At 38.2% G+C, this 23578-nt stretch overlaps 2 protein-coding genes and 1 long non-coding RNA gene across 4 annotated transcripts in view; 1 reads left to right on the top strand and 2 right to left on the bottom strand.

Annotated features, from left to right (window-relative positions):
• LOC149078521 (unconventional myosin-Id-like) overlaps positions 1-4011 on the bottom strand; it is a 58233-nt gene extending 54222 nt beyond the window's left edge. The window contains exon 1 of the mRNA XM_089240633.1: positions 3775-4011. Coding sequence (XP_089096759.1) covers positions 3775-3863 — 89 coding nt within the window. The 5' untranslated portion in view covers positions 3864-4011. The remainder of the gene's footprint in view (positions 1-3774) is intronic.
• A 2114-nt stretch (positions 4012-6125) lies between these two features.
• Positions 6126-23578, top strand: part of LOC149078518 (uncharacterized) — a 56073-nt gene continuing 38620 nt past the window's right edge. Inside the window, exon 1 of the mRNA XM_089240630.1 lies at positions 6126-6537. Coding sequence (XP_089096756.1) covers positions 6234-6537 — 304 coding nt within the window. The 5' untranslated portion in view covers positions 6126-6233. The remainder of the gene's footprint in view (positions 6538-23578) is intronic.
• The window catches only part of LOC149078520 (uncharacterized), a 28630-nt gene continuing 21565 nt past the window's right edge, over positions 16514-23578 (bottom strand). Inside the window, exon 4 of one of the 2 annotated variants that reach the window (XR_016193841.1) lies at positions 16514-16826. This is a non-coding gene — a long non-coding RNA (uncharacterized LOC149078520). The remainder of the gene's footprint in view (positions 16827-23578) is intronic. The other variant, XR_016193840.1, reaches the window with a different exon arrangement.

Genomic DNA, 23578 nt, shown 5'->3' with positions numbered 1-23578 from the left:
TTTAAACAATTTAAACAAATTTTCTAAGACAGATTTAAACAATTTTGTAGACAAATTTAAACAATTTTTTTAGACAAATTTAAACAACCTATTTGAAACAATGAAAAAAATTGAGAATTTCAATCAATCGGTATCTCATTGAACTTCTATTCAATTTTTACGGAATAACTTTTTCTCGTAATTGATAAAGGCGCAAATTTAACTGATTGGGGGCAGTATAAAATTTTAATTTCTGCATTTTCTCCGATAACCATTATTGGAGAGTTCAACTATTATAAAAAAATTTTTTTTTCTTTGTCTGGTCAGTTTTTATATTTTAGTTGAATTTTAAAATGAACAGCAGAATTGTTCACCTTTCAGACACACCCCACCGTTTACCACTGTATTTGTCTACCATGATTTTATGAATACGCAGCTCCAAAGCGCTCTTCACACTGTATATTTCGAACATACGTAATAAATGGAGTGAAAAGAGAAGAAACAATCGGGACCACACCCTAGGCTTTCTCTCTTATAAACCCGTTACCTAGATTGCTATTCATAGCACTCAGTCTGTCCATCCTTTCGGTGTCCTTTGTACCAGCGACTACGTGGTTGAAATGCTTTATTGGTTAGCAATAGTATATAATTATACTTACCCTGCTTTTTCTCCCTCATTAGGCCCACTCATATTTTTACGGGTAGCCTACTATTTCAGTTGATGACCTAAGTCTGAGTGACAACCGTGGTTAGCGATCACGCTGATTCCCTGTCGTAATCATCCATCGATAATCTGATGACACCATAAAGTTCGAAATCACACTCAATATTCAGTGAATGACGTCATCTCAAAAAGTAACTGGTTGAAATCCACATCTTGATTTGTCCGTAAAGACTTTACTTAAACTTCTTCATTAATTCTACACTATTCAAGACGAATAGTTGCTTATAATTTATAGTCTTATTATTATAGCCTTATAATTTTTCAATTGAGGGAAAAAGTAGAGCTATTATTAGTGTTAAAACACACATTATATGATAACCATTTAATTATTGATTATCACATGTCGGTCATTAAATGCACTCGAGATCTAATGAGACTGAGGCTTAGATTCTAATTCCGGCACAGAAAAGCGAAATGTTATGCGTTTTCGAACCCAGACATGTCAAATGAAAAGTTTGTGCACTAATCACGTTATAACATCTTAATAATTTATCAATAATATAAATACACCACTAGTTTAAATTCACTGAAATTAGGCTCCGCTTTGCATCCTGGAGGGCTCATAGACTGCAATATTTCACTCTGTTTTAGGTCAAGGATTTTCCTTAACTATTATTTAAAAATAATTATCCAAATTGCACTATAACGAACGAACGAACGGTGGGATTTTCATTAAACATTCATTCATTTCATTTCATTTCAGTTTTAATCAAACTTTTAGAGTATTTCGGCCAAAGAATTATTTGAAAAAGTAAGAAGAAAAATGAATTTAAAAATTAATTAGTATAATACGGTTATCCAAAGTTATTTTTATTAATGAATAATCAGTCAAACTACTTTTGACAGTTACCTCGTATATACGGTTACCCTTCTTTTAGGCCGGGATTATACTATAAAAGTTTGATAAAAGAAATTTTACAAAAATTTAAAAAAAAAGTAACCAATAAGCCGACGAATCGCTTAATGTATCCATTCACTCGAATGTAACCGATTCGCTTATTGGCTACATTTTTAAAGTTTTTTAAAATAACTTCTCGAAAGCCGGGATTACACTATCAAAGTTTTAGACAAGTTCTTTTATAAAACTTCAAAAATGCAACCAATTCCAGCAAATGAAACCAATACGCTTATTGGTTGGGGTTTTTTTTTCAATTTTTTTAAAAGATCTTTTATGAAACTTTTATAGTGTAATCCCACCTTAAAGTTTTATAGTGTAATATCTATTAAAGTTTGATAAAATATTTTTTACAAAACTTGAAAAAAAAAAAACACCTAATAAGCCAGTTGGTTACATACGCTTTGCATTTTTCAAGTTTCATAAAAGTCTGATAATTAGAAAGAAAAAGCCTATTGGTTGCATTCGCTCCAATGTAACCGATATGCTCTTACTGGTTTCATTTTTCAAGTTTTATAAAAGAATTTTTATCAAACTTTTATAGTGTAACCCCGGCCTAAACTTTACACACGTCATGAGTTTTTCATTAATAAATTATAGTGAGCCAATGAGCATACTGATTTTTATATACCGAGCCAAAATTCGATACTTTTGACTGACAAGGCACCACGGATTCAGATGCGTATGCAAGAAGGGGCATGATGGCCCCGTGTCTCCCCCCAAACCAATTGAAACATATTTAAAGAAAAGTCTTAAGTATTGAGAAAATATCTTATCTTCTCACATAGGGGCTCACGAGACCTAAGCCCTCAAGTTCCAGCGCCTATGCATAATTATGGGTATATATTTGTTCGTTATTATTATTTTTAATTATTTAAACGCACAGAAAATTATAAAATAATTGATTCTTCATGAAAATATTCAAGAAATAAGCTCAGTTTTTGATGAATTTGTTTTCAATGTGCTGTGTTTCCTATGTAATCTAACTGTCAGTCTGATGATCAAATATTACGAAAAATCTCAATCTCAAAAGCTTCTTGGGTTATTTGCAACTGAAGGCACTTTTTCTACGAAATTTAGATAAATGCAGGGCCGCATTTTTATCAGCCGGGGCAAGCATACATTTTGGCACCTCCGTGTAATGTAGAAAGTTAAAGGCGGGAATTCAGTGCCCAGGGCACCAGACCCCGCCTGTCTTCAGGCGCGGGTGATGTGTTGGGAGGGGCGATTCATTGTTTAGGTTCGTTGAATCGTCCCGTATTTTAGGGGAAAGATAAATTTTTCTGATTTTTTTTCCGCTCTTGAGAGGGGCGATTGCCCACATCTTTCCTCTCTGGATCCATGCATGAGCGGAGGCATGGATCTTCAGCTGCGAATATAGTTTAGGCAGATATTTTATGAAGCCGAGGCAAACATCTTCAGCTGCGAATATAGTTTAGGCAGATATTTTATGAAGCCGAGGCAGACATTATCAAATAAGCGCAAATAAAGCCGAGGCGATATCTTCAGTTACAAATGAAATGGAGGCAGACGCCTTCAGCTGCGAATGAAGTGGAAGCAGATATGTCTAAATCCGCATGCAGCTGAGGCAATCATTCGTTGAATCGTCTCTTTTTTTACGGGACGGACAGTGGCGGATGAAAGTTGGTCAAGGCCCCGAGCACAAAAGAAAATATTGAGTCCCCCCCTTAAATTGGAAAAAAGTGTGAAGTTTGGGTTTTTTGGGACCCTTTAGAATCCGGGGCGCCCAGTGCGCCCGCAGTTAAATCTACCTCTGGGAACGGATCAATTTTTCCCTCATTTTTTGGCTCCTGGGAGGTCCGGTCGCCCCCCTGGGTCCGCGTGTCTGACTTCCCCCTAGTTGCGCCCGGAGAGAATGAAGGTAAAATAGATAGAGAGGTATATATATATATATACACGAGGCAGGGGCGTCTTAAGAGCATCATGGGTCCCCGGGCCAAGTAATTTTTCTGAGGCCCCCACCTAGTTAATTCTAGAAAATTTCAACCAGATCTCATTTCTTTGGGCCCCCCCCCTCTTCTCTTGAGGTCCCCGGGCCGTGCCCGGGTGGGCCCATGCATTAAGACGGCACTGCACGAGGCCTCCGCTCAGTCGAAGCTTCGAAAAATCCCAAATTATGAATTATCTGTTCGGGTTTTTTTTTTTGTCGACTCACCTGGTTTTCAAGTTATCCACGAATGAATCAATGTTGACGTCTTCGAGGAGTACGAAATCCCCGACACCGACTTCTTTTGAGAGTGCCATCGTTAGCTGTTTCAAGGTATATTATACCAACTAATAGAAAGGCGGGAAAGATCTCTCGTCACCTCATCATCTGGACGATTCCTTGATAAACGGTGAGAGGCGCAAAAAACAACAATAGCACGTGCAACGGAACGCGCGCGCGAACTGTGGTGGTTCGAAAACTGAGTTTTCTTTTGAAATGCGAGCGAGAGAGAGAGAAGAGAGCCGAGAGAGAAAAGTAGGCGATTGGCTGAGTCATTGGCAGGTTTTTAAGGCGATCGTTTTTTTTTGTTTTTTTTTTGCAGGTCGCGGCGCGCGCGACTTTTCCTCTCATATCCTCCACTAGTTTTTTTTTAACACCAGATGCTCGAAAACTGCGATGACTAACCACCCCATGAAAATAACATTTCAAATTTTCAACAAGAATGTGTTTTCTTATTACATTATTGTCGTCAATATATGGAATCAGTGCCGTCTTAAGGCATGCCCCCCCCCCCCCTGGTTGTCTCAAGATAAAAAGGAAAAGAAAAATCCAAAAATTGATAAAAATTCAGAATTAATGAAAGAAAAATCCCAGAATGATGAAAATTCAGAATTAATGAAAGAAAAAAATCTCATATTACTGAAAGAAAAAAAATCTCATATTACTGAAAGAAAAATGTCTGAATTCATGAAAATTCGGAATTAATGAAAGAAAAATTCCAGAAATAAAAATTCTGAATTAATGGGAGAAAACCAAAATTGATGAAAATTCAGAATTAATGAAAGAAAAATTCCAGAATTCATGAAAATTCCAGAATTCATGAAAATTCCAGAATTCATGAAAATTCAGAATTAATGAAAGAAAAATTCCAGAAGATAAAAATTCTGAATTAATGGGAAAAAACCAAAATTGATGAAAATTCAGAACCAATGAAAGAAGAAATCTTAGAATTGATAAGAATTCAGAACTGATGAGAAAAAAAATCCCAGAATCAATGAAAATTTAAAATTAACAGAAGGAAAAAATCTCAAGAGTGTGAGTGGGATGAAATTCATAGAATTAAAAACAGAAAAAAATCCCAGAATCAATGAAAAATCGGAATAAATAAGAGAAATAATTTTAGAATTGATGGAAATTCAGAATTAATGAGAGAAATAATTCTAGAATTATTGGAATTCTCCAGGATCTTGATGAAAATTCCAGAATCAAATCAGTTGAAGCTCAAACTGTGTTCACTAGAAAAAAAAAATTTATTTGCCAATGTATATATGTTTTTCCCCTTCTATTATACCGTAAATGTGGGGCCCGGTGCGACCGTGTCTGTCGCACACCCATGAAGGCAGCGTTGTGTGAGGGCCATGTAACCAAGGGCGTAGCGAGAGGGGGGGGGGTGGTCTGGTCCCCCCCCCCCATGTGAGAAAATGACCGAAAAAAATGGAAAAAGATAGCCAAATCCATTGTTCTGTCACTTTGGTTGCCCCCCCCCCCCGAAATGAAAGTGGTCACCCTCGAACGAAATTTTTGGCTACGCCCCTGCATGTAACCGTATTATCCAGAGCCGTAAGTAGGCCGGGGCACTGCCCCTGGGCCCCGAGCTGAATGGTGCCTCACAAATAATGTACATTTATTTTGCATAATTTTTTTCCCCTTTTCAGGGGCCCTTCAAGGAAAATGTACGCCTCGAGGCTCCGAGAAGGCACGTTATGGCGGGGTCGTCTTAAGAGCATCATGGACCCCCGGGCCAAGTGGTTTTTCTGAGGCAAAGAATTTCAACCGGATTTCATTTTTGTGAGGCCCCTCTTCTCTTGAGGTGACCGGGTGGGCCCATGCGTTAAGACGGCGCTGCGTTATAGCTCTTGTATTATCGCTCATCTTTATATATTTGTGAACAAAATGATGTATTATATGTCTGAATATTTTATCTTTTGAATTATCTCTTTTTTTCTTAAATAATGAATTTCTTTCCATCAATTAATAAAAGCAATCGTTGCAGCACGAAATTTTTCCGATTCAATTCAGGCAACTATGCACGGTAACGAAAACTATTTCTTCCCCCCCTTCAAAAAAATTTCCAGTGATATTTTTTTCAATTTTTTCCTCTCTTTCCATATTTTTTTTATTAAATTTTATTTTTATTCAAAGCATCTTCTCAATTCGTGTAAAAATCGTTATAATTTACTACAAAATATGCTTTATTTGTTTTTTTTCTGGAGTTTCCGATCTATTTCGTTTTCCAGAATGGCAACAGTCTGGTTTCAGCTTTCCAAGCAGCCAATCAACGGCCGGAAAAAGCAGCCAATTGTGACATAACGCACTGAAAGTAGGAAGACGACACAAACAGATTTTGTAATTTTTGGAGAAAGAGCCGTATTATAATATAAATATTAATTAAATTATTGATAAAAACAATGGAAGAAGCCAATCAGAGGCAGTACACGATCGTCGGCGATCACGAATACAGAGTGCCAGATCAGAATTACACCGATCAGAATCATTATGTAGTCGTTCGCGAAACACAAAACGATTTCGAGTCGGCAGCAGACGAGCAAAACGACTCCTCGATGACGGTAGCTGTAGTCGAAGACGATGACGAAGCCCGCATGGACGACGATCTGACGGCATTACCACCTGTCAGAAAACCTAAAAATCCAGGGAAATGGAGGGGATACGACGCTAAGAGGATGTTCAAGAAAGAATGGCTCAAAGAGTACGGTAAGTGCATTTGGATTTCTAATGGAAAAAAAAAAAAAAGCTACTGGCACGGACGGCCAGCTGCTCCTAGACGACGACGACAACTGGCGTTCGTTATGGTCACAGGTGGGGAGAAAAAAAAAATTTTCAGCCGCCTCTTATGGCGTGAGATCTTTAGATGACGCCAATGTTAAGGAAACGCCAATATTACGCCAAATGAAACAACTTTTGTTGCTCATAATCATTAAAAAGTCCATACAGATGATCGGGATTAAAAAACTATAAAGTTCGGCTGTGATGATGCTTCCAAGTTATCAGGGGGTGTTTGTTGCTTTGTTGGACTAACCTTAATGGCGGAGGACCCGTCATCCTTCCCGATAGGCTTAGTTGTTGTTTTAATATATGCTACTCCACGACCTGTATGAAATCGTATTTAAAAAAAAAAAAAAAAACGAGCTGATCCGACGGTCGGGTGACTAGCTCAATAGCCATCGGATCCCCGCATAACCAATGCTCTATATCCAACATTTTGCCATACTTCGGTATTTATTTCGGGTTGTAGTATTTCTTTTCATTTTTCAACTGCTATATATGTGAAAGATAGCAGCTCTATACTCACTAAGTCAATTGTAAACAATCACGTTGAATATTTTTAACGGAAACCGAAACTGTTTGTGTCATAAATATGATAATTTTTCCAATGTGTTGACTTCAATTGCTCATCTTGTGTAGTTTTGTTGTCTTATATCCCAGTCTTTCATACCTTTGTGTAATGTGTGATAAGAATAATTTTCATTACTTACTGAACTGATTTATTAATAGTTGACTTGCTAATTAATTAATAAGTCTAACTTGAAAGTAAATGCTTAACCAAGGAAATACCCATGTGTCACACCAAAGTGTAAAAGAAATACCACATTACTTGAATTTAACTGTCAAATTAAAACAGTGTCATGAGCACAGACTCTATTATAGTTGGGTTTTTACCAGTAAAAATAAGGTATTTACTGGTAAAAACCTCGTAAATGCAATTAGCCTTTATGTATTGATGATAATTAATACGTGGAGTAACTAAGATCACATAAAGTATAATATTTAATAATTATATAAGCGTATTTTACAAAAAATGTATGCAGTTGGATCTTTATAGTTAGCTACTATAATAAAACAGATTATTTAAATATTTTTTTCCATTTCCTTATATCAGTTGAAGAAAAATATTGATAAAATCACTAGAATTGTTAGTCAGAAATTTTCAGTAGGATGTAGATAATGTTTCTGAAGTTATTCATAATTCTTCAAATGTCCTTTTTGCTGACCTGTTTGTACAAAATCACAAGGAAAGCTTTTTAGTTGGTTTTTCACAGGAAAATTTTGACTAGTAAATACTACCAGACTGTTCATTTACGATAAGCGCGTGTTGACGAATCAAGAAAAATTAAGCACCAACCTGTTATTTTAGGAGCCAAGCACAATTTTTTTTGCTTGAGCTTGTAATCACATACGGAAAATTTTAAACGCCAATATATACGTTTTTTAGTTGCCATGGACATCTGCCACCTGGGATTTGTCAAACCCTGCAATAAGGTATTTATTACACAGACGCATATATATATATATATACATGACGTGTATAGTTGATAACCATGAGAAAACGTGTCTTAATTGAAAAATAATTATGACCTAAAATTATGTATTTTCTTCAGAAAAAACAAAGAATGAGTAGATAAATTTTGTAAACAATGGCTGAAACTGTTTTTTTCTCTCGGAAGGTGATATAAAACCATGGTATTTACTGGCAAAAACCATCAACGGTAAATGCTGTGCCAACCCTGAGCTTCTGTAGTCTATGTACATTCCAAAACCCAGGGCAGGATTTTCAACGAGACCCCTTTAACCTGTTCACACCTGAACCAAAACTGCCCATTAAAATGTTTTTGATTTGTGTTTATTGTATGTGAAAATGTCTTTTAAAAAGTAATTGATTTAGGTCAATATCTTTACTACTACTACTTAACCGTACATACACCTCGTACACATTTCTCTACGGAATTTCTAACGAATCAGTACATGCCGGAATGTGTGTTTTGAGTATATGTGTGGCCCTAATGTATTTATGTTGTAGAGTTGTGGTTGTTTTGTGTTCGTGCTGTCATCTGTCTTCCATTTTCTGAAGTAAAGATGGAAATGCTTGAATTTTTCATGTTATGTCAGTATCGTGTTGCAGGTCTGCCTGCCCTCTGCAGAGAGACTTTTTCAAATGGGAGACCAGTCGATATCTTTACTATGACCATTTGAGAGTTAGGTACACTTTTGTACATCACCTCGGGTATTATCTGGGAAAAGAATCATTAAAAACCATCAAAAATGAGGTACATACATGCATACCTCCAGAGTGAAAAGGTTAACAGTAAATTGAAAGAGTAGTAAAATAACGGCCTCCGTATAAAGATGGGAGGTAACACACGTGCAACCCAGAAGCCCATTTACAGTTGCCGCCTGTAGGCTACACAAATTTTGCCCCTTTTCTTCCATTCGTCTAGTTTTCTTGCCTACTCTTCCCTCAAATTTTCCACTCTGTGTTACAACCCACTTGCCCTCTCCCCACTCTTCAAGTACACCCGTGTTAGAGTCACTCTTTTAGTCATTCACATGCTTGCACACTGTTTTGGTCACTTTCACATGCTTTAAGCCAGAGGTCTTCAACCTTTCTCCAGTCGCAAGCACTGCCTGTACCCGTCATCAAAAGAAGAGCACCTTCACGGCAAGTTTAACATAACAGTGCAAGAAATCAGGATGATTTCAATCCTTGAGTGCAATTTTTACGAGATGCTTTAATTGGAGCCTTGATCAAGTGCTTGCGAGCAATGAGTTGAAGATGCCTGCTCTAGGCAATGCTGTATTAATGCATGCCACCTCCCTGGGCGGGGACCTCAAGTGCAGAGATTGGGGGTGGGCTCATGAAAATTATATTTGGTTAAAGTTTTCTGAAATGAACATGTCTGGACTGGTAGAGGGCCTCAGAAAAATCACTTTGCCCAAGGGCCCTTAAGATGGTTGACTCGAGGCCGTCACTGAACAGATCCTTTGTTCTGTAGGTCACTTGTTTGGTCATTCACATGCTTATTCATGCTCTAAGAAACTTTTGCTCACTCACGTGCTTGCAAACTCTCTAGTTTACTCTTTTGGTCACTCACTGACCTAGTCATGTGCTGCCTGGGCAGAGGGGGATTTATTGAGGGTTATAGATGTAAAATTCTCTTCAAAGAGAATATTTGAGAATATTTGCCGCAGGAATTTCTATTATAAATAACTTGTGAATATAAGTTCTTGATGAGAATTCAAGAATATACTTCTGTTATTTTATAGTATAGTTATATATAATATCCGTTAGTATATTCTCTGGAAGAACTACTTTTATAAATTTCTGGGGAATATTATTGAAAATAGGAAGAATTATTGTCAAGTTATTAATAGTCCTTCAGAATATTCTCGAACATTATTCTATGAGAATATTCTCCAGTTATAGAAATCCTTCTAGAGAGTATTATATTATAGTATATATAATCCTTCCCAAGAATATATGTAATAACATGTATTATAATAAATGATCTCTATAAATAACTTGAAAATAATTCTTATTTTCGATAAGAATATTCTCTAGTAATTTATAATAGTTCTTCGAGAGAATATTCTCTGTCCCCCATCCCTCTTTCCGTCAAGAAGACAGGGATACTGTAGCCCACAATATCAAAGTTTGAAAGCAAGAAAGTTAAACCAGCCTGCACAACTTTTAAAGAAATATGAGTGATTCAGAATTTAAGTGTATATGCATTGAAGAATGCAACAGTTCTCTATCTTCTTAGAATGAAGGTAATTACTAGAGCCCTGATTATATTCAAATGCATATGTGCATATGCATATTTTGGTCTTTTTTAGCTGTTTGAGTATGTATATAACTTTAATATTCCATATTATTCTTTTTCTCTGTATCACCACTAGATGGCATTGCTTACACAGTTATTATCTATGTTATTTTTCCCGCCTTTTGAGGCAGATGTTATTTTGTATCGGCTCGAGTCAGTCTTATCTCTTTGCTTCATCTCATAAATAAACGTTTATTATAATTTAAACCTCTGCATTCTCCGTATATAATGGCGCGTTCTCGCCGTTTGTATAAATTTTTTGAAATGTATACGCCATTATATACAGAGAACACAAAGGTTTAAATTTTCTTCCGGTTTTTTTCCCAGTTTCTTCCATTGTCCCAGATGAAACCCAACCCTGATTTTTGTTCTCCAAGAATATTCTCCATTCTCACCTCGCATCTCTTTTGAGGGTTATATATATATACAAATTTCACTGCCTTTCTTCCATTTTACTAATTTTCTTGGCCCCTTTGAACTTGCCGTCCTGGACTATAGCCCGCTAAGTCCCTCTTGTAAATATGACACTGGTGCAGCCTAATAACCCTAGAAGAATTTTTTTCAGTAATAAATTTACTGAAAAGGGGCTTGCCAAAGATCCCAGCCTATGGACTGGACTGCAGAATGTGAGGGTCAATGGCTGGCCATTCTACATTCAAGAGCTAGAGCCTTGGCTTCCTGTAAACAGTAAAACCCCTCTTAATGGACACCCCTCAGATGCGGTTACCCCTCTTTTATGGCCAAATAATAATTTCCCCTTGTACAATAAAAATATGCATTTCAAACCTGTCTTTAATGAACAAATTTTTTTTGTCTTATCGGTGTTCGCAAAAGAGAAGTTTTACTGTATGAAGGGGCTATACTAGAAGTAGATAGTTATACAATAAGCATGTAATAATATGTATTAAAAGTATTGTTCTTTGCTGCCCAACCCTATGTGCCCCCTCCAATCAGGGGCGTGGGAAGTGTTTCGAACCTGTGGGTGCTCGTCTTGAGTTCCATATAGGAAATTTTGATTTCTGAATCAATTCTGTGGGTGCTCGGACCTGTTTTACAAATTTTCGTGGGTGCTCGAGCACCCCCGGCTCCGACACCACTGCCTCCAATTATTTATAATTAGCATTTACATAATTATTAGTGATCCTCTAATTTTCCATAGTAATGAGTTAACTGAAGTTTGCAATGAGTAAAACAGAGTTTTATAACATTGTTATCTCCCTTTGAGGTGATCAAGTTGTCGTAGTTGCATCATGAGGACCCAGGTTTGAAATCACTGTCGCCACAGTGGTGGTCGGCTGAAGTTGTTTTTCTGTGGTTCCCAACTTCGAGTTGTGAATGCAAGCTGATCTCCTGTTAAAGTCTCACCACAGAGAGCAACAGGCCTAAAAGCAGTACTAATATTCAAACATCACATTCCACTTACAATTTGTAATATAGATGGCAGCACTAAAAAATCCACACAACACTATATGCACTCAGACCTTTAGGCATGCACACTTACACTTTTGGCAAAACTCACTTGATAGTAAATTGCCCATAGTAGTAGATGTGCTCAGTTTTTAAGAAAGAAAAGAAAAAAGATAACAGTTATATATATATCTATGAAAGCTTGATGAGAGCAAAGAAAAATGACAATGTAACCAGTGACAACTTAGGGGTGACAAGTTGACAAGATTTTACTGTAGTTTAAAAATTCTTAAAATTTTGATATAATTGAATTAGCCATTGAAAGGTAAGTTTGAATGTGGTTTGAAAAAAAGTTATCGAAGGTTGGTTTTTTAAAATAAAGTTAAAGTTCTTGTAGATAGAGGGCACTGCACAAAAGCACATCATTGTCTATCAGTCACTGTTTAAATCAGTCTTATAAAATGCAGGGTGTATAATTAACAGCTCATTCCTGACTTTTTCTGTTACTGGTTACATAAGGTTTTCATTGTGATGTGGACATTGATGGATGAAGCACTATTGGTCAAGTTGTTTTAACTTAGTCACAAATCACTAACTGAAGCTTTATGAACGTTTTGGATGCAGAATATATTGAAGAAAGGTTCAGGTCCAGTCAGGTTGCTAGGCGAGGGCATGCAATGACCAATTAGTTCAATCTTTCCTTGAAAATATAAGTTGAAAAGTTCTGAATTACACAGTGGATGACGGTTTTTTTTTACCTTAACTTGTGTTTTCAAGAGCCATGCTAGTCTGCTGAGCAACATATAAGAAATTGTTAAGCCAATCCTAAAGATAACCCCAGTTTTGATATGGCAATATGTAATAGAAAACTTGCACTCCCCCCCTCCACCTTTGAGAATGGTATACCAGAATTTTTAATTCACTTTTCACATTGAATTAAATATTTAGCAACTCAGTTTAAAATAAAAGACCAGTTTCGATGGTTAAAAGCTGGCAAAACCCCATGCTCTAAATTCATAAAAAAATTATCTGTGCTGAATTAATCCTCCAAAAGAAACAATTATCCGTATGAGATAAAAATTTACAAATTATCATTTTGAATTCTAGTTTTGTTTTTTGTGTGGGTAATTTAAATGCCTGTCTTAACATTGTTCATCCAGAATGCATAGAAACAGGGCCGTCATTTCAACTTTTTCCGGGGGGGGGGGGCGTTGCTTTGCCCCCCCCCCCCCCTAAATGATGGGCCTGCATGGAAATCATGATATACCACTTAATATGAATTGTGTTGCTCAACCTCTGGAAACAGATTTCTTCAGAACAGTTGCATATAACAAATTCTAATGAAAATAGCTTTCCCTAAAACCAGGGTTAGGTTTTTGATGTCAAAAACTGGTTTGAACCACCAAAAACCTAAATTAATACTTTTGGATAATGTTTTGAAGACACAATTAGGTACATATATAACAGGATGAAAAACTTGATGCCGAAGAATCTCTCTGGAAAACCTTTGTTACAGCTACTGCAGCGCTGTCCTCGACAAGTTTGAGGTGCACCATGGCACTGCGGCCCAGTTTGAGGAACCCCTGTATTAGGATGATTCAAATTTTTAATAATTTTAACTTTTTATTGTTCTCTTGAGTTTTGAATTAACCAAGTTTGACTGTACTGAGGATTGAATCCTGGAAAAGAAAAAATTTTGTCAGTTTTTCTCGGAAAAGAAATATGCTCGGCTTCTCAAAAATTTGATTGGTGCATGGGTTTTTCTCAAACCCTGTTATTCATCTATTAGGCTAGTTCCATTGACTTTTCAACTCCAAAAGGCAGCCGAAGACTGTCCAGATAAGGAATATGGGCCCCAAAGCAGAATGTTTTGCGATGTTCTGCAACAAGCCCTCAGTTGACTGAAAATGTTCTGCGGTAAAAATTTGCATACACATAATAGCATTTTTTTTACACTTTTGTTAAAATTCTTCCAGATTGTTCTGCGATGTACGTTGCACATTTCGGAATTCTGCTTTGGGGTGTATGGGTATGTTTTGGAAGCTTTTCTAAATCGCAGGGAAGAAGATGAAAGCTCTCATCAGAGGTGCAAATTGGAAAGATGCGTAAAGGAGGGTGAGGAAAAAGAAAGTAGTCAAACTTAGGCGATTTCAATTTGAGAAGAAATAGCTGAGCATTAAAGAGTTGACAAACAGAAGAGAAATGTTGTGCCAATGGGTAGAGTGGTGGGGGGAATAGAAGCAATTAAAACACTGGAAAATAAACATCTGGAGAGTCATAAAGTTAATATGGCTTAAGTGAAACAATGCTCATAGACTGGAAATGACATAAAATGAAAATAAGTGTCTTGTGCTAAGATTGACTTGAAAAAGGCTTCAAATAGAGCAGCGTTTCTCAACTGCCAGGCTGTGGTCCTGTACCGGGAGCCCTAACACTGGGCCGTGAGTGATTTGCAGTTTCATTTTTTCCATTAATTTTTCGTTAGTTGTGTGTATGCCAGGCCTTTCACTTACACAAAAAAGTTTTACTGGGCTGCAGGCTTCTAAAGGTTGAGAACCACCAAAATAGGGGGATAGATATCGAAAAAAAATTCTGGTTTGATTAACTTGATTAATTTGTTAGCCATACAGTGGGAAAGGGAGGGACACCTTAACATCTCATTTGGCAAAATCTTTAAATTTCATCTTTGATGTAAGGATAAGATATAAAGCATAACGTGTACACTTAAATCATGAGATCTCAATGTAGGCGTACATTAAAAAAAGAAATGATAAAAGAATTTTTCTCACACATGTAGGCTATGTAAGCTTTTGGGACGGTGTTATGATGACCACACTAAGCTTTTGAGTTATGCTTTGTTCCACATTTTAAAAACACGACCATCCATTCAATTTGGAACTGCTCCAGACGTCAAGTCGGGATAGTATGTATTATGTAGGGACAGATTGGGGGGGGGGGCGCCTAAAGAAGCACAAGCGACATATAAGTGCAATTTTTTGAAAAATTTGAGTTAAGCATGGGGTGAGTGATGCTAAAACACCTTTTTTTTCAGATCACAAAGAGTATGCATGATACTCAAACAGAAGCTGAATCCTAGTGGTGTAAAGAAAAAATACTTCACCAGCCAGCTATTTTTGAAAAAACTATTTCACTAGCCATTTGGTTTGGAGCATAAGAGGCTTAAGTGACATATACCTAATTCTGTGAGAAATGGGTTTAAAGTTGAGTAAACAATGTAAAATTGTATGTCAACTCTTAAATATTGGTTTTGTACTTACACATTGAGTTTTGGTCATATGAAGCAGCAGATTTGAAGAATTTTTAAATTTTTAGGAATAAAAATAGCCATTTGATAATGAGATGTACTTCTACCTCTTGTGCTTCAAACTATTTTGCAAATTAAACTGCAGAGCCAAAAAAACTGGTACAGGCATGCGTATGCAAATAAAGAGATATGGAACCAATTAGAGTACGGCGCTGCGGTCGGCAACGCCTATATAACACAACAAGTGTCTGGCATAGTTGTTAGATCGGTTACTGCAGCTACAATGGCAGGTTATCGAGATTTAAGTATGTTTGAACGTGGTGTTATAGTTGGCGCACGAGAGATGGGACATAGCATCTCCAAGGTAGCGATGAAATTTGGATTTTCACGTACGACCATTTCACCAGTGTACCGTGAATATCGGGAATCCGGTAAAAAATTAAATTTACGACATCGCTGCGGCCGGAAAAAGATCGTGCAACAACGACGACTGACGAGAATCATTAAACGTGACAGACGTGCAACCCTTCCGCAAATTGCTGCAGATTTCAATGCTGGGCCATCAACAAGTGTCAACGTGCGAACCATTCAACGAAACATCATCAATATTTGGCTTTCGGAGCCGAAGGCCCACTCGTGTACCCTTGATGCACGACACAAATCTTTACGCCTCGCCTGGGCCCGACAACACCGACATTGGACTGTTGAGGACTGGAAACACGTTGCCTGGTCTGATGAGTCTCGGTTCCAATTGCTTCGAGCTGATGGACGTGTACGGGTATGGAGACAACCTCATGAACCCTACATGTCAACAGGGGACTGTTCAAGCTGGTGGAGGCTCTGTGATGGTATGGGGCGTGTGCAGTTGGCGTGATATGGGACCCCTGATACGACTCTGACAGGTACGTAATCATCCTGTCTGATCACCTGCACCCATTCATGTCCATTGTGTATTCCGACGGACTTGGACAATTTCAGCAGGACAATGCGACACCCCACATGTCCAGAATTGCTACAAAGTGGCTTCAGGAACACTCTTCTGACTTTAGACACTTCCGCTGGCCACCAAAATCCCCAGACATGAACATTATTGAACATATCTGGATGCCTTGCAACGTGCTGTTCAGAAGAGATCTCCACCCCCCCCCTCTTACTCCTACGGATTTATGGTGTCAATTACCTCCAGCACTACTTCAGACATTAGTCTAGTCCATGCCACGTCGTGTTGCGGCACTTCTGCGTGCTCGCGGGGGCCCTACGCGATATTAGCAAGGTGTCACCAGTTTTTTTGGCTCTTCAGTGTAAATAAGAGTGCAAAGTAAGTGATGCAAATGTGATGTGCAACTTAATACAATCAAAATAACAATTTTATGAAAAAGTTAGACTTTACACACATGGGGGGAATGTGACAGCATGTCTTCTAATCTGATTCATATACATTGTGCCGGATAATTTCTCACAAGTCATCGAAATAAGCAGAGAATGAAGTCATCTTCAGGACGTCACAAATTTATTTACAGAACAGCAATTTTTACAAGTAGAGATACACGCTAACCAGATCAGAGTTCTCTTATTGATCATAAAATCTAACAACGCTCCCTCCACTGGCTATCGCATGATTTTTATAGACATGACGATGGTTCTAGTTTTATGGCGCCACCGTCTGGAGACCTAGAATCAGCGGTTCTCAACCGATGCTCCGCGAAGCCCCGCTTGATGAAAATAAAAAAAACAATAAAATAAAACAAAAATAATTGCAAATATTTTTAAATAGCAAAAAATATATATATAAATCAGTAACTTTGAATAATTAAGAAATGGGCGTACGGGGCTCCGCCATACAATTTTTTTTTTTACTAAAAAGCGAGTTTCTAGAGTTTCGGCGAAGTCCCTTCCGGCGCTTCGGGTTCCAGAGCTAGACGGGGTCTTCGCATCGTAGCGATTCTTCATCTTTTTGGAGCCGATGTTGATCCTGTCTCCAGCGATTCGATGCACATCCCCGAGGCGCTCCTGGAGTTCTTCGACGCATTCTGGTAGAAGAGAAGCATCTGGCTGTCGCCCACACAGTAGGTCACCTAGCAGCCGAAGATCTCGTCCCATGAGCATCTGTGCTGGTGAAAATCCGCTGCTCTTGTAGACGACAGTTCGGTAGGCCAGCAGGAAAAGCGGTAATTTTGAGTCCCAATCTTGTTGGTTTTGCGACACGAAGAGCGAGAGGGGGTTCATGATGATTCCGTTGAATCTCTCAAGCATCCCGTCAGATTCCGGATGAAGCGGCGTAGTTTGCGTCTTCTCTATTCCTAGAAACTTGCACATATCGCCGAAAACTGCAGAAGTTCCTTCCCTGGTCTGAATGGATTAGGATGGGGACTGTGAATCGGTACACCTAATTTCTCACTAAAATTTCGGCCAGCGTCACTGCTTCTTGATCAGGAACGGGATACGTTTCCGGCCACTTGGTGAAATAGTCCATCACCACAAGTACCGTATATACTCGTGTATAAGCCGACTCCCCCACTTCACGACCACCAAAATCGCAATAAATTTAAAACCCGTGTATAAGCCGACCCCAAAAAATCCATGCATTTCAGAGAAAAAAAATTCTTATATTTTCATGCAAAATTAATAGTTTACGGAAATTTACAATAGAAAACGATTCAAACTTTTTAATCCGTTTCTTGTTAAGTCTCCAAGCTCATGGTAATCCATCAGATCATCACGGAGGCGGGAGGGGGGGGGTGCGACATCTTCGTTTTCATCTTCATCTGGGCTGTCATCGCCATTGTCACTTTTAAAGAGGATATCATCTTCAGTTCCGCCCATCCCATTGCTGATGCAACACTTTTTGAAGGATCGGATGATAATTTCGGTGGAAACAGAATTCCCTGCCTCATGTACCCATTGGCACACTAGGCCGATGTCAAGTTTCTTCAAGGCACCACAAATTCCTCAAATAGTCTTTGACTTATTCATACTCACATAAGGCTTTACAATCGACATTAGCCCACCTGGTATCAAAGCCAATGATGTTTTCGATTTCTTTGCCTCGTCTTTGACATTATCGGGGTTTTGAACATATCCCGTACCAATAATGCCGGTTTCTCGAACACTGCTACACAAATGACTACTGATTGTGGGGTCGAAATTTTCTCATCAAAAACTGACCCGAGTATAAGCCGAACCCCCTACTTGAGGAACGAATTTTTCCACAAAAAAACTCGGCTTATACACGAGTATATACGGTATGTACAGTCAAACCTCGTTAATGAGTCACTCTTGGGAGAGCAAAAATATGACTTAGTAAGCGGAGTGACTCGTTAAACGGAGTAAGCCATAGCTGTGCCAATTCCTGCCTGAGGATAATTGGGATTTCCAAAACGTGATCCAGTAAGCGGAGTGACGTGTTAACCGGGTGACGCACTAACGAGGTTTGACTGTACTTGTGGCCATCATGAGTTCTGGGTAATGGTTCGAGGATATCCAGGGCGATTTTCTCGAACGGCGCACCAACGTTGTAGCATTGAAGGCGGGCCCGGGTGCGTTTCAGAGGACCTTTACGAGCGGCGCAGCCGTCGCATTTCTTGCACCATTTTTACACATCGGTCCTGGACTTGCCCAGTAGAATCGTTCACGGACCTTCTGGAGAGTCTTAGTAATGCCGAAATGTCCACCGGTCGGGCTCCAGTCGTTCAAGACCTCTTTCACACGGCCTCGGGTAGGATGAGTTGCCATCTGAACGTTTTTCCGTCCTCCGACTCCCATTTGCGGTACAGCATGCCGTCTCTAGGAACAAAAAAAATTTGATTCCCCTTTCCTCGAGAAAATTTTGCGTACGCTGGTTTATTCGGAGCTATTCACACGATGCGGATGCGGAGCGAATTCGTCCGCATCTTTGGCTACTTTTTGAAGGTGATTTTTCACGGAATTTTTTTAATTATTTGCCATAAATACCCTTAAAAACACCATATGATGGTCCCTGCTCATTAATATAATGTACCTACATACGTGTATCCCTTCGTTTCCTTCTGAGATTGAAATATAGCAACTTTAACTGCCTTTTGTCCATACTTTAGAATTTTATACAATAAAACCTGTCAACAACGGCCACTGACGGGACCAAAATGATAAGCCGTTCATTATGAATATTTAATTGACTACATACTTTAATAACTTTCAAATTTAATTTAAAAATAATTTTTTTCTTTTTAAATTTTTAAAATTATTTAAAAATATAAATATCTGAAATATTATTTTAAATATTTCTTGTTTTTTTAAATTTTTAGTCTGTTAATTATTTTAAACTTTAAAAAAAATACTTTTATTAAACAACGTTATCCACGTACGGTGTTCACTCAGGGCCGGATTAAGTCGTTTGAAGACCCTAGCGCTTGAATAGTTTTGGTGGTTCCCCCCGAATACCTACAAGTATATTTTACTCAATATTTAGTCTATAAACTTAAAAAAAATGAAATTTTATATTTCAGAAGTGACTAATCTAAGGATGGGATTTCACTCTAAAAGGTTTATGAAAGTTATTTTATAAAACTTGAAAAAAAGCAACTAATAAATTGCAAGTGCAACCGATAAATATATTAGTTGCTTTTTTAAAAGAATTATTATAAAATTTTTATAGTGTAATCCATACTTGAGGCCGGGATTATACTGTAAGGTTTTGTAAAAGATCTTTTATAAAAGTTGAAAAATTCAACCAATAGGCGCATCGATTGCATTCAAGCAAATGCAACCGGTGATCTTAATGGTTGAATTTTTCACGTTTTATCAAAGAGCTTTTACAAAACTTCTATAGTGTAATCCCGGCCTGAGACAGAATTGTGATGTGAATATTTCTAAGCACAGACATTTTGAAAGTCCCAACCCCTCCCTTTTTTTATACTTGCAAATTCTTTGATATTTGCTGAATTTTTTTTTTTTTGGAACATCGAATGTTTTGGATGTTTTTGGATTGGATTTTTCGAACATTGGATGTGTTTTTGGAATTTTCTTTCATATTTTTCCGAAAAGACAGATTTTTTTTCAAAATTTTTTGAAAATATTTTAAGATATTTTCTCCCATCGACTACTTGTGAGGATCGGAATGGAGGCATCTTTAGGCTCAATGATAAAAACCACCAAAGAATGCCTCTAGGCTGCCTATGGGCACTGAATCAGGGGTGAAGGAGAAAAATAATAACAAAAATGGCGAAAAAACAGTTTTTATGCACGAATTTCGAACTAAAGATGCGGGCGATTCGTCCGCATCTTCAGTGCTCGTTTGAAAGGGTATGCGGACCCGTGTCCGCATCCGCTCCGTGTGAAAGGGGCCTAACCCAAACCGTGAACGTTTGCTTTTTTGCTTTCCAGACATCTCATTCATATCTGCTTTGTGCGGTAGAAGTAGGCTGTCCAGTGATTCTTGGCGATGTTTTCTGAAAAAATATTATGTCTGTTAGTCGTTTCTTCATTTCAGTTAATTTGTTAGAATATGGTAACTTCATCTAAGGCGTCCCGCCCCTGGACAGGGGCAATGGCTAAAATTGAAGTCGATAGTCTTGACCGTGTTTGGTTTGAAAGAAAATAGGTGGGTCTATGTCATGGAAAAAGGCCATTGTCGATTTAATCTTACGAAGCCTGCGCTATACTGCTCAAAATGAACTTGTCGACCACTTCTTAATCCTGATCATCATCATGCCGTATCACTTCGGTTTCAGGAGCAGTCACTTTGATTAATCCCTCCCCTGCGGATTTCTGAATTGCTGTTAATTAATTCTTCAATTTCTTCTATACTCACTTCATTAAATCCTTCTCCACCCACCTGCTTCGCTAAAAGATCTTTCAATACGAGATGTTCCCATCTTTATGGCTTCCACACTTACTCTTCAGGGTAAAAGCGTTGCGGTTCCGGAAGTTAAAGCGAGTTGAAATGAACTCTTTCTATTGGCAGAGATAGACTTGAAGGTCTGGGGGGCACGATGATGATGTGAATACATACATATATACACATATATAGGCCATATAAAATCTTTGATGTTGCCCCCCGTATCCCCTCCCATAGACACACAGCATTTTTAAACATTCCGCGAACATTAACGCAAAAAAGAATTTTACACGCGCATCAAATTGATTAAAACCACGGAAGTTCACGGTTTGCCATCCATCCCGGGATCCGTGACATTGGACCTTTATTTGTTTAGCGTAGGCGTTCGCGGTACAGGCCACGTTCCGATGACGGTTTCCCCTATTCCTTTTTGGTAGTTGTTCTGGGGGGGGGGGGGAGGAGAGAAAACTCTTCATATATCTTTCATTTTGTTGACTCTCAATTCTGTAACTAGCACGTGTTCTTTCTTGGCGCCCCAGTATCCCAAAAGTCCGTGTAATTCTGTCGCCAAATTAGACATTTTATTTTTATTTAGCGCGATTTTTATCCATCAAAGCGAAAGTCCGTCTTGGCGCAGCGTAAACTCGTCTCGTTCATTCATTGGTCGTTCTCGAAACATTTCGATTTATTTCGCCAAGTTGACAATCATTGGGTTGGGATTTTTGGTTTTCCAAGGTTTTGATTTACCCATGAATCTGACGTTGTGGCCATACGGTAAATGACTAATTATTCTTTTCTATCACACATTAGTGTATACTGACTAGACCTGTTAATATTTACCGTATTTCTCGTAATCGGCATCGCAGAATATGGAAGGAAAACATTTGCTTTTTCTATGTAAGTACCGCACATTTCCTTGTCCGTTTCTTTGGAATCGTCTAAAACTTTTGTGTCATCTTGAAAGAAGGAAATTCCTTTTTGGGCTGCATTGGGAGAAGGAAAACTGTTTTTAGGGCACGAGAAATGTGATGTTGGCTAAACACTTCCCGATCTACGAATAAATAGTCCCTTGAAGCTAACAGTATTGAATGTCACTAAAATAATTTTTATTTTAAAATTGTTTGTTGGGGGCGGTATGCGGCCCATGAATTGGATACCCCTATCCAAAACGAAAGCCACTGTGGGCGGTGCCTATTTTTGAGAAATACGTTTTTTATAGTACAGTTAAACCCAGGCCCGTCATTTTAACTTTTTCATCGGGGGAGGGGGCGCAAAGAACATATACATATATACATTAGCGTACGCGGAGGGGGGGGAAAGTTGGGGTTCGAACCCCAATCCGAGATTATAGTGTTATTTTGCGGGGAAAAAACGTAACCCCCCCCCCCCCGAGAAAATTCTGTGAACGCCTATGCATATGTACCATTTCTAATGTATTTTTAAAGCCGGGAGCAGACAGGCCTGGTTAAACCTGTCAGTTCGGACCATCATGGGGGTATCCAGATCATATCCCTATAGCAGTGATTCTCAATTCTGTTTGACTCGTGAAGCCTTTTTTTTTAGTATTTGATTACTATGGCAGAGCCCCATAGGCCTCTTGTTTAAATTAGTTTTTCAAAAATTTACTGATTTATTTTAATTTCCTCAAGTGGAGCACCAGTTGAGAACTGCTGCCCTTTGGGGACGGAGTGGGAGGGGGGAATGGTTGGTCTGGGGTGTCTGTTTGGACATCTCCGAACATTGAAAGGTTTTGAATGAAACTGGCTATAACTGTGTTGAACTAGAATGTCTACAATACTGTACTCCACTACCTTATCTTCTAAGTATTTATGTGGGGGTTGCTATAAGTGCCAATTCAAGTGATTATAATTTCAAGAACATAAAATTATAGCATAAGAAAAGCGACAGCCATAAATTTGTTTGTGAATTTTGACAGATTTCAATGGACCATGGGTGTACAACACGACAGGTTTTACTACTAAACCACACATGCACATGTCCATATTCCTCTGTGAAACTTTTAACAAATTAGTACATATTGGAATGTGTATGTAAGGTGCTGGGAAAAAGTTTAAGGACAGCTGAAAAACCAATATATCTTGAAAACTTGTGCTTGTAGGTGCATGAAAATTTTAGTGACAACTATTAATGTAACTAAACCCTTTTCCATTGAAAATAATTTTGATGAGTGCTGCACTTTTTGAGCAGAAAAATGGTGAAATGATAGTAAACGTCAAAACCTGGAAAAAGTACCTAGAAACACGTGTGGTTTCTGATATCAAAGACAGGAATTAGCATTCTTCTCATATTGGTGTGACAGCCAAGACTGTTTCAATCAGTCATTGCACTGTGAAATAATTTTTTCCCCTGAAAGTGTGAAGATATCAAAGACAACATTTTTATTGGACATAGAAAATGCAAAATACTTGCTCTTAAAAAGACTTCATTGCCTGGTCATGAAATAGCGGAAAGAATTCAAAGATCCAAGACTGTTAGTAAGTATCATAAATAGGCTCGAGAATTATGGAGGGAAAGCTTGTGTAAAAAAAAACCTTTTTTATCCTACCATTTGTCAGAGAAAGATGATTAATGCATGAAAAAATTCTCTGGTGTAATTCCAGAAGGAATACAACTTGTCTTGCACATGTC

Source organism: Pholcus phalangioides, unplaced genomic scaffold (genome assembly GCF_987345545.1).
Source record: "Pholcus phalangioides strain wild (caught in Gottingen) unplaced genomic scaffold, Ppha-v1.0 ptg000013l_1, whole genome shotgun sequence".
NCBI lineage: Eukaryota > Metazoa > Arthropoda > Arachnida > Araneae > Pholcidae > Pholcus > Pholcus phalangioides.
This window is presented reverse-complemented; position numbering and strand designations above follow the sequence as displayed.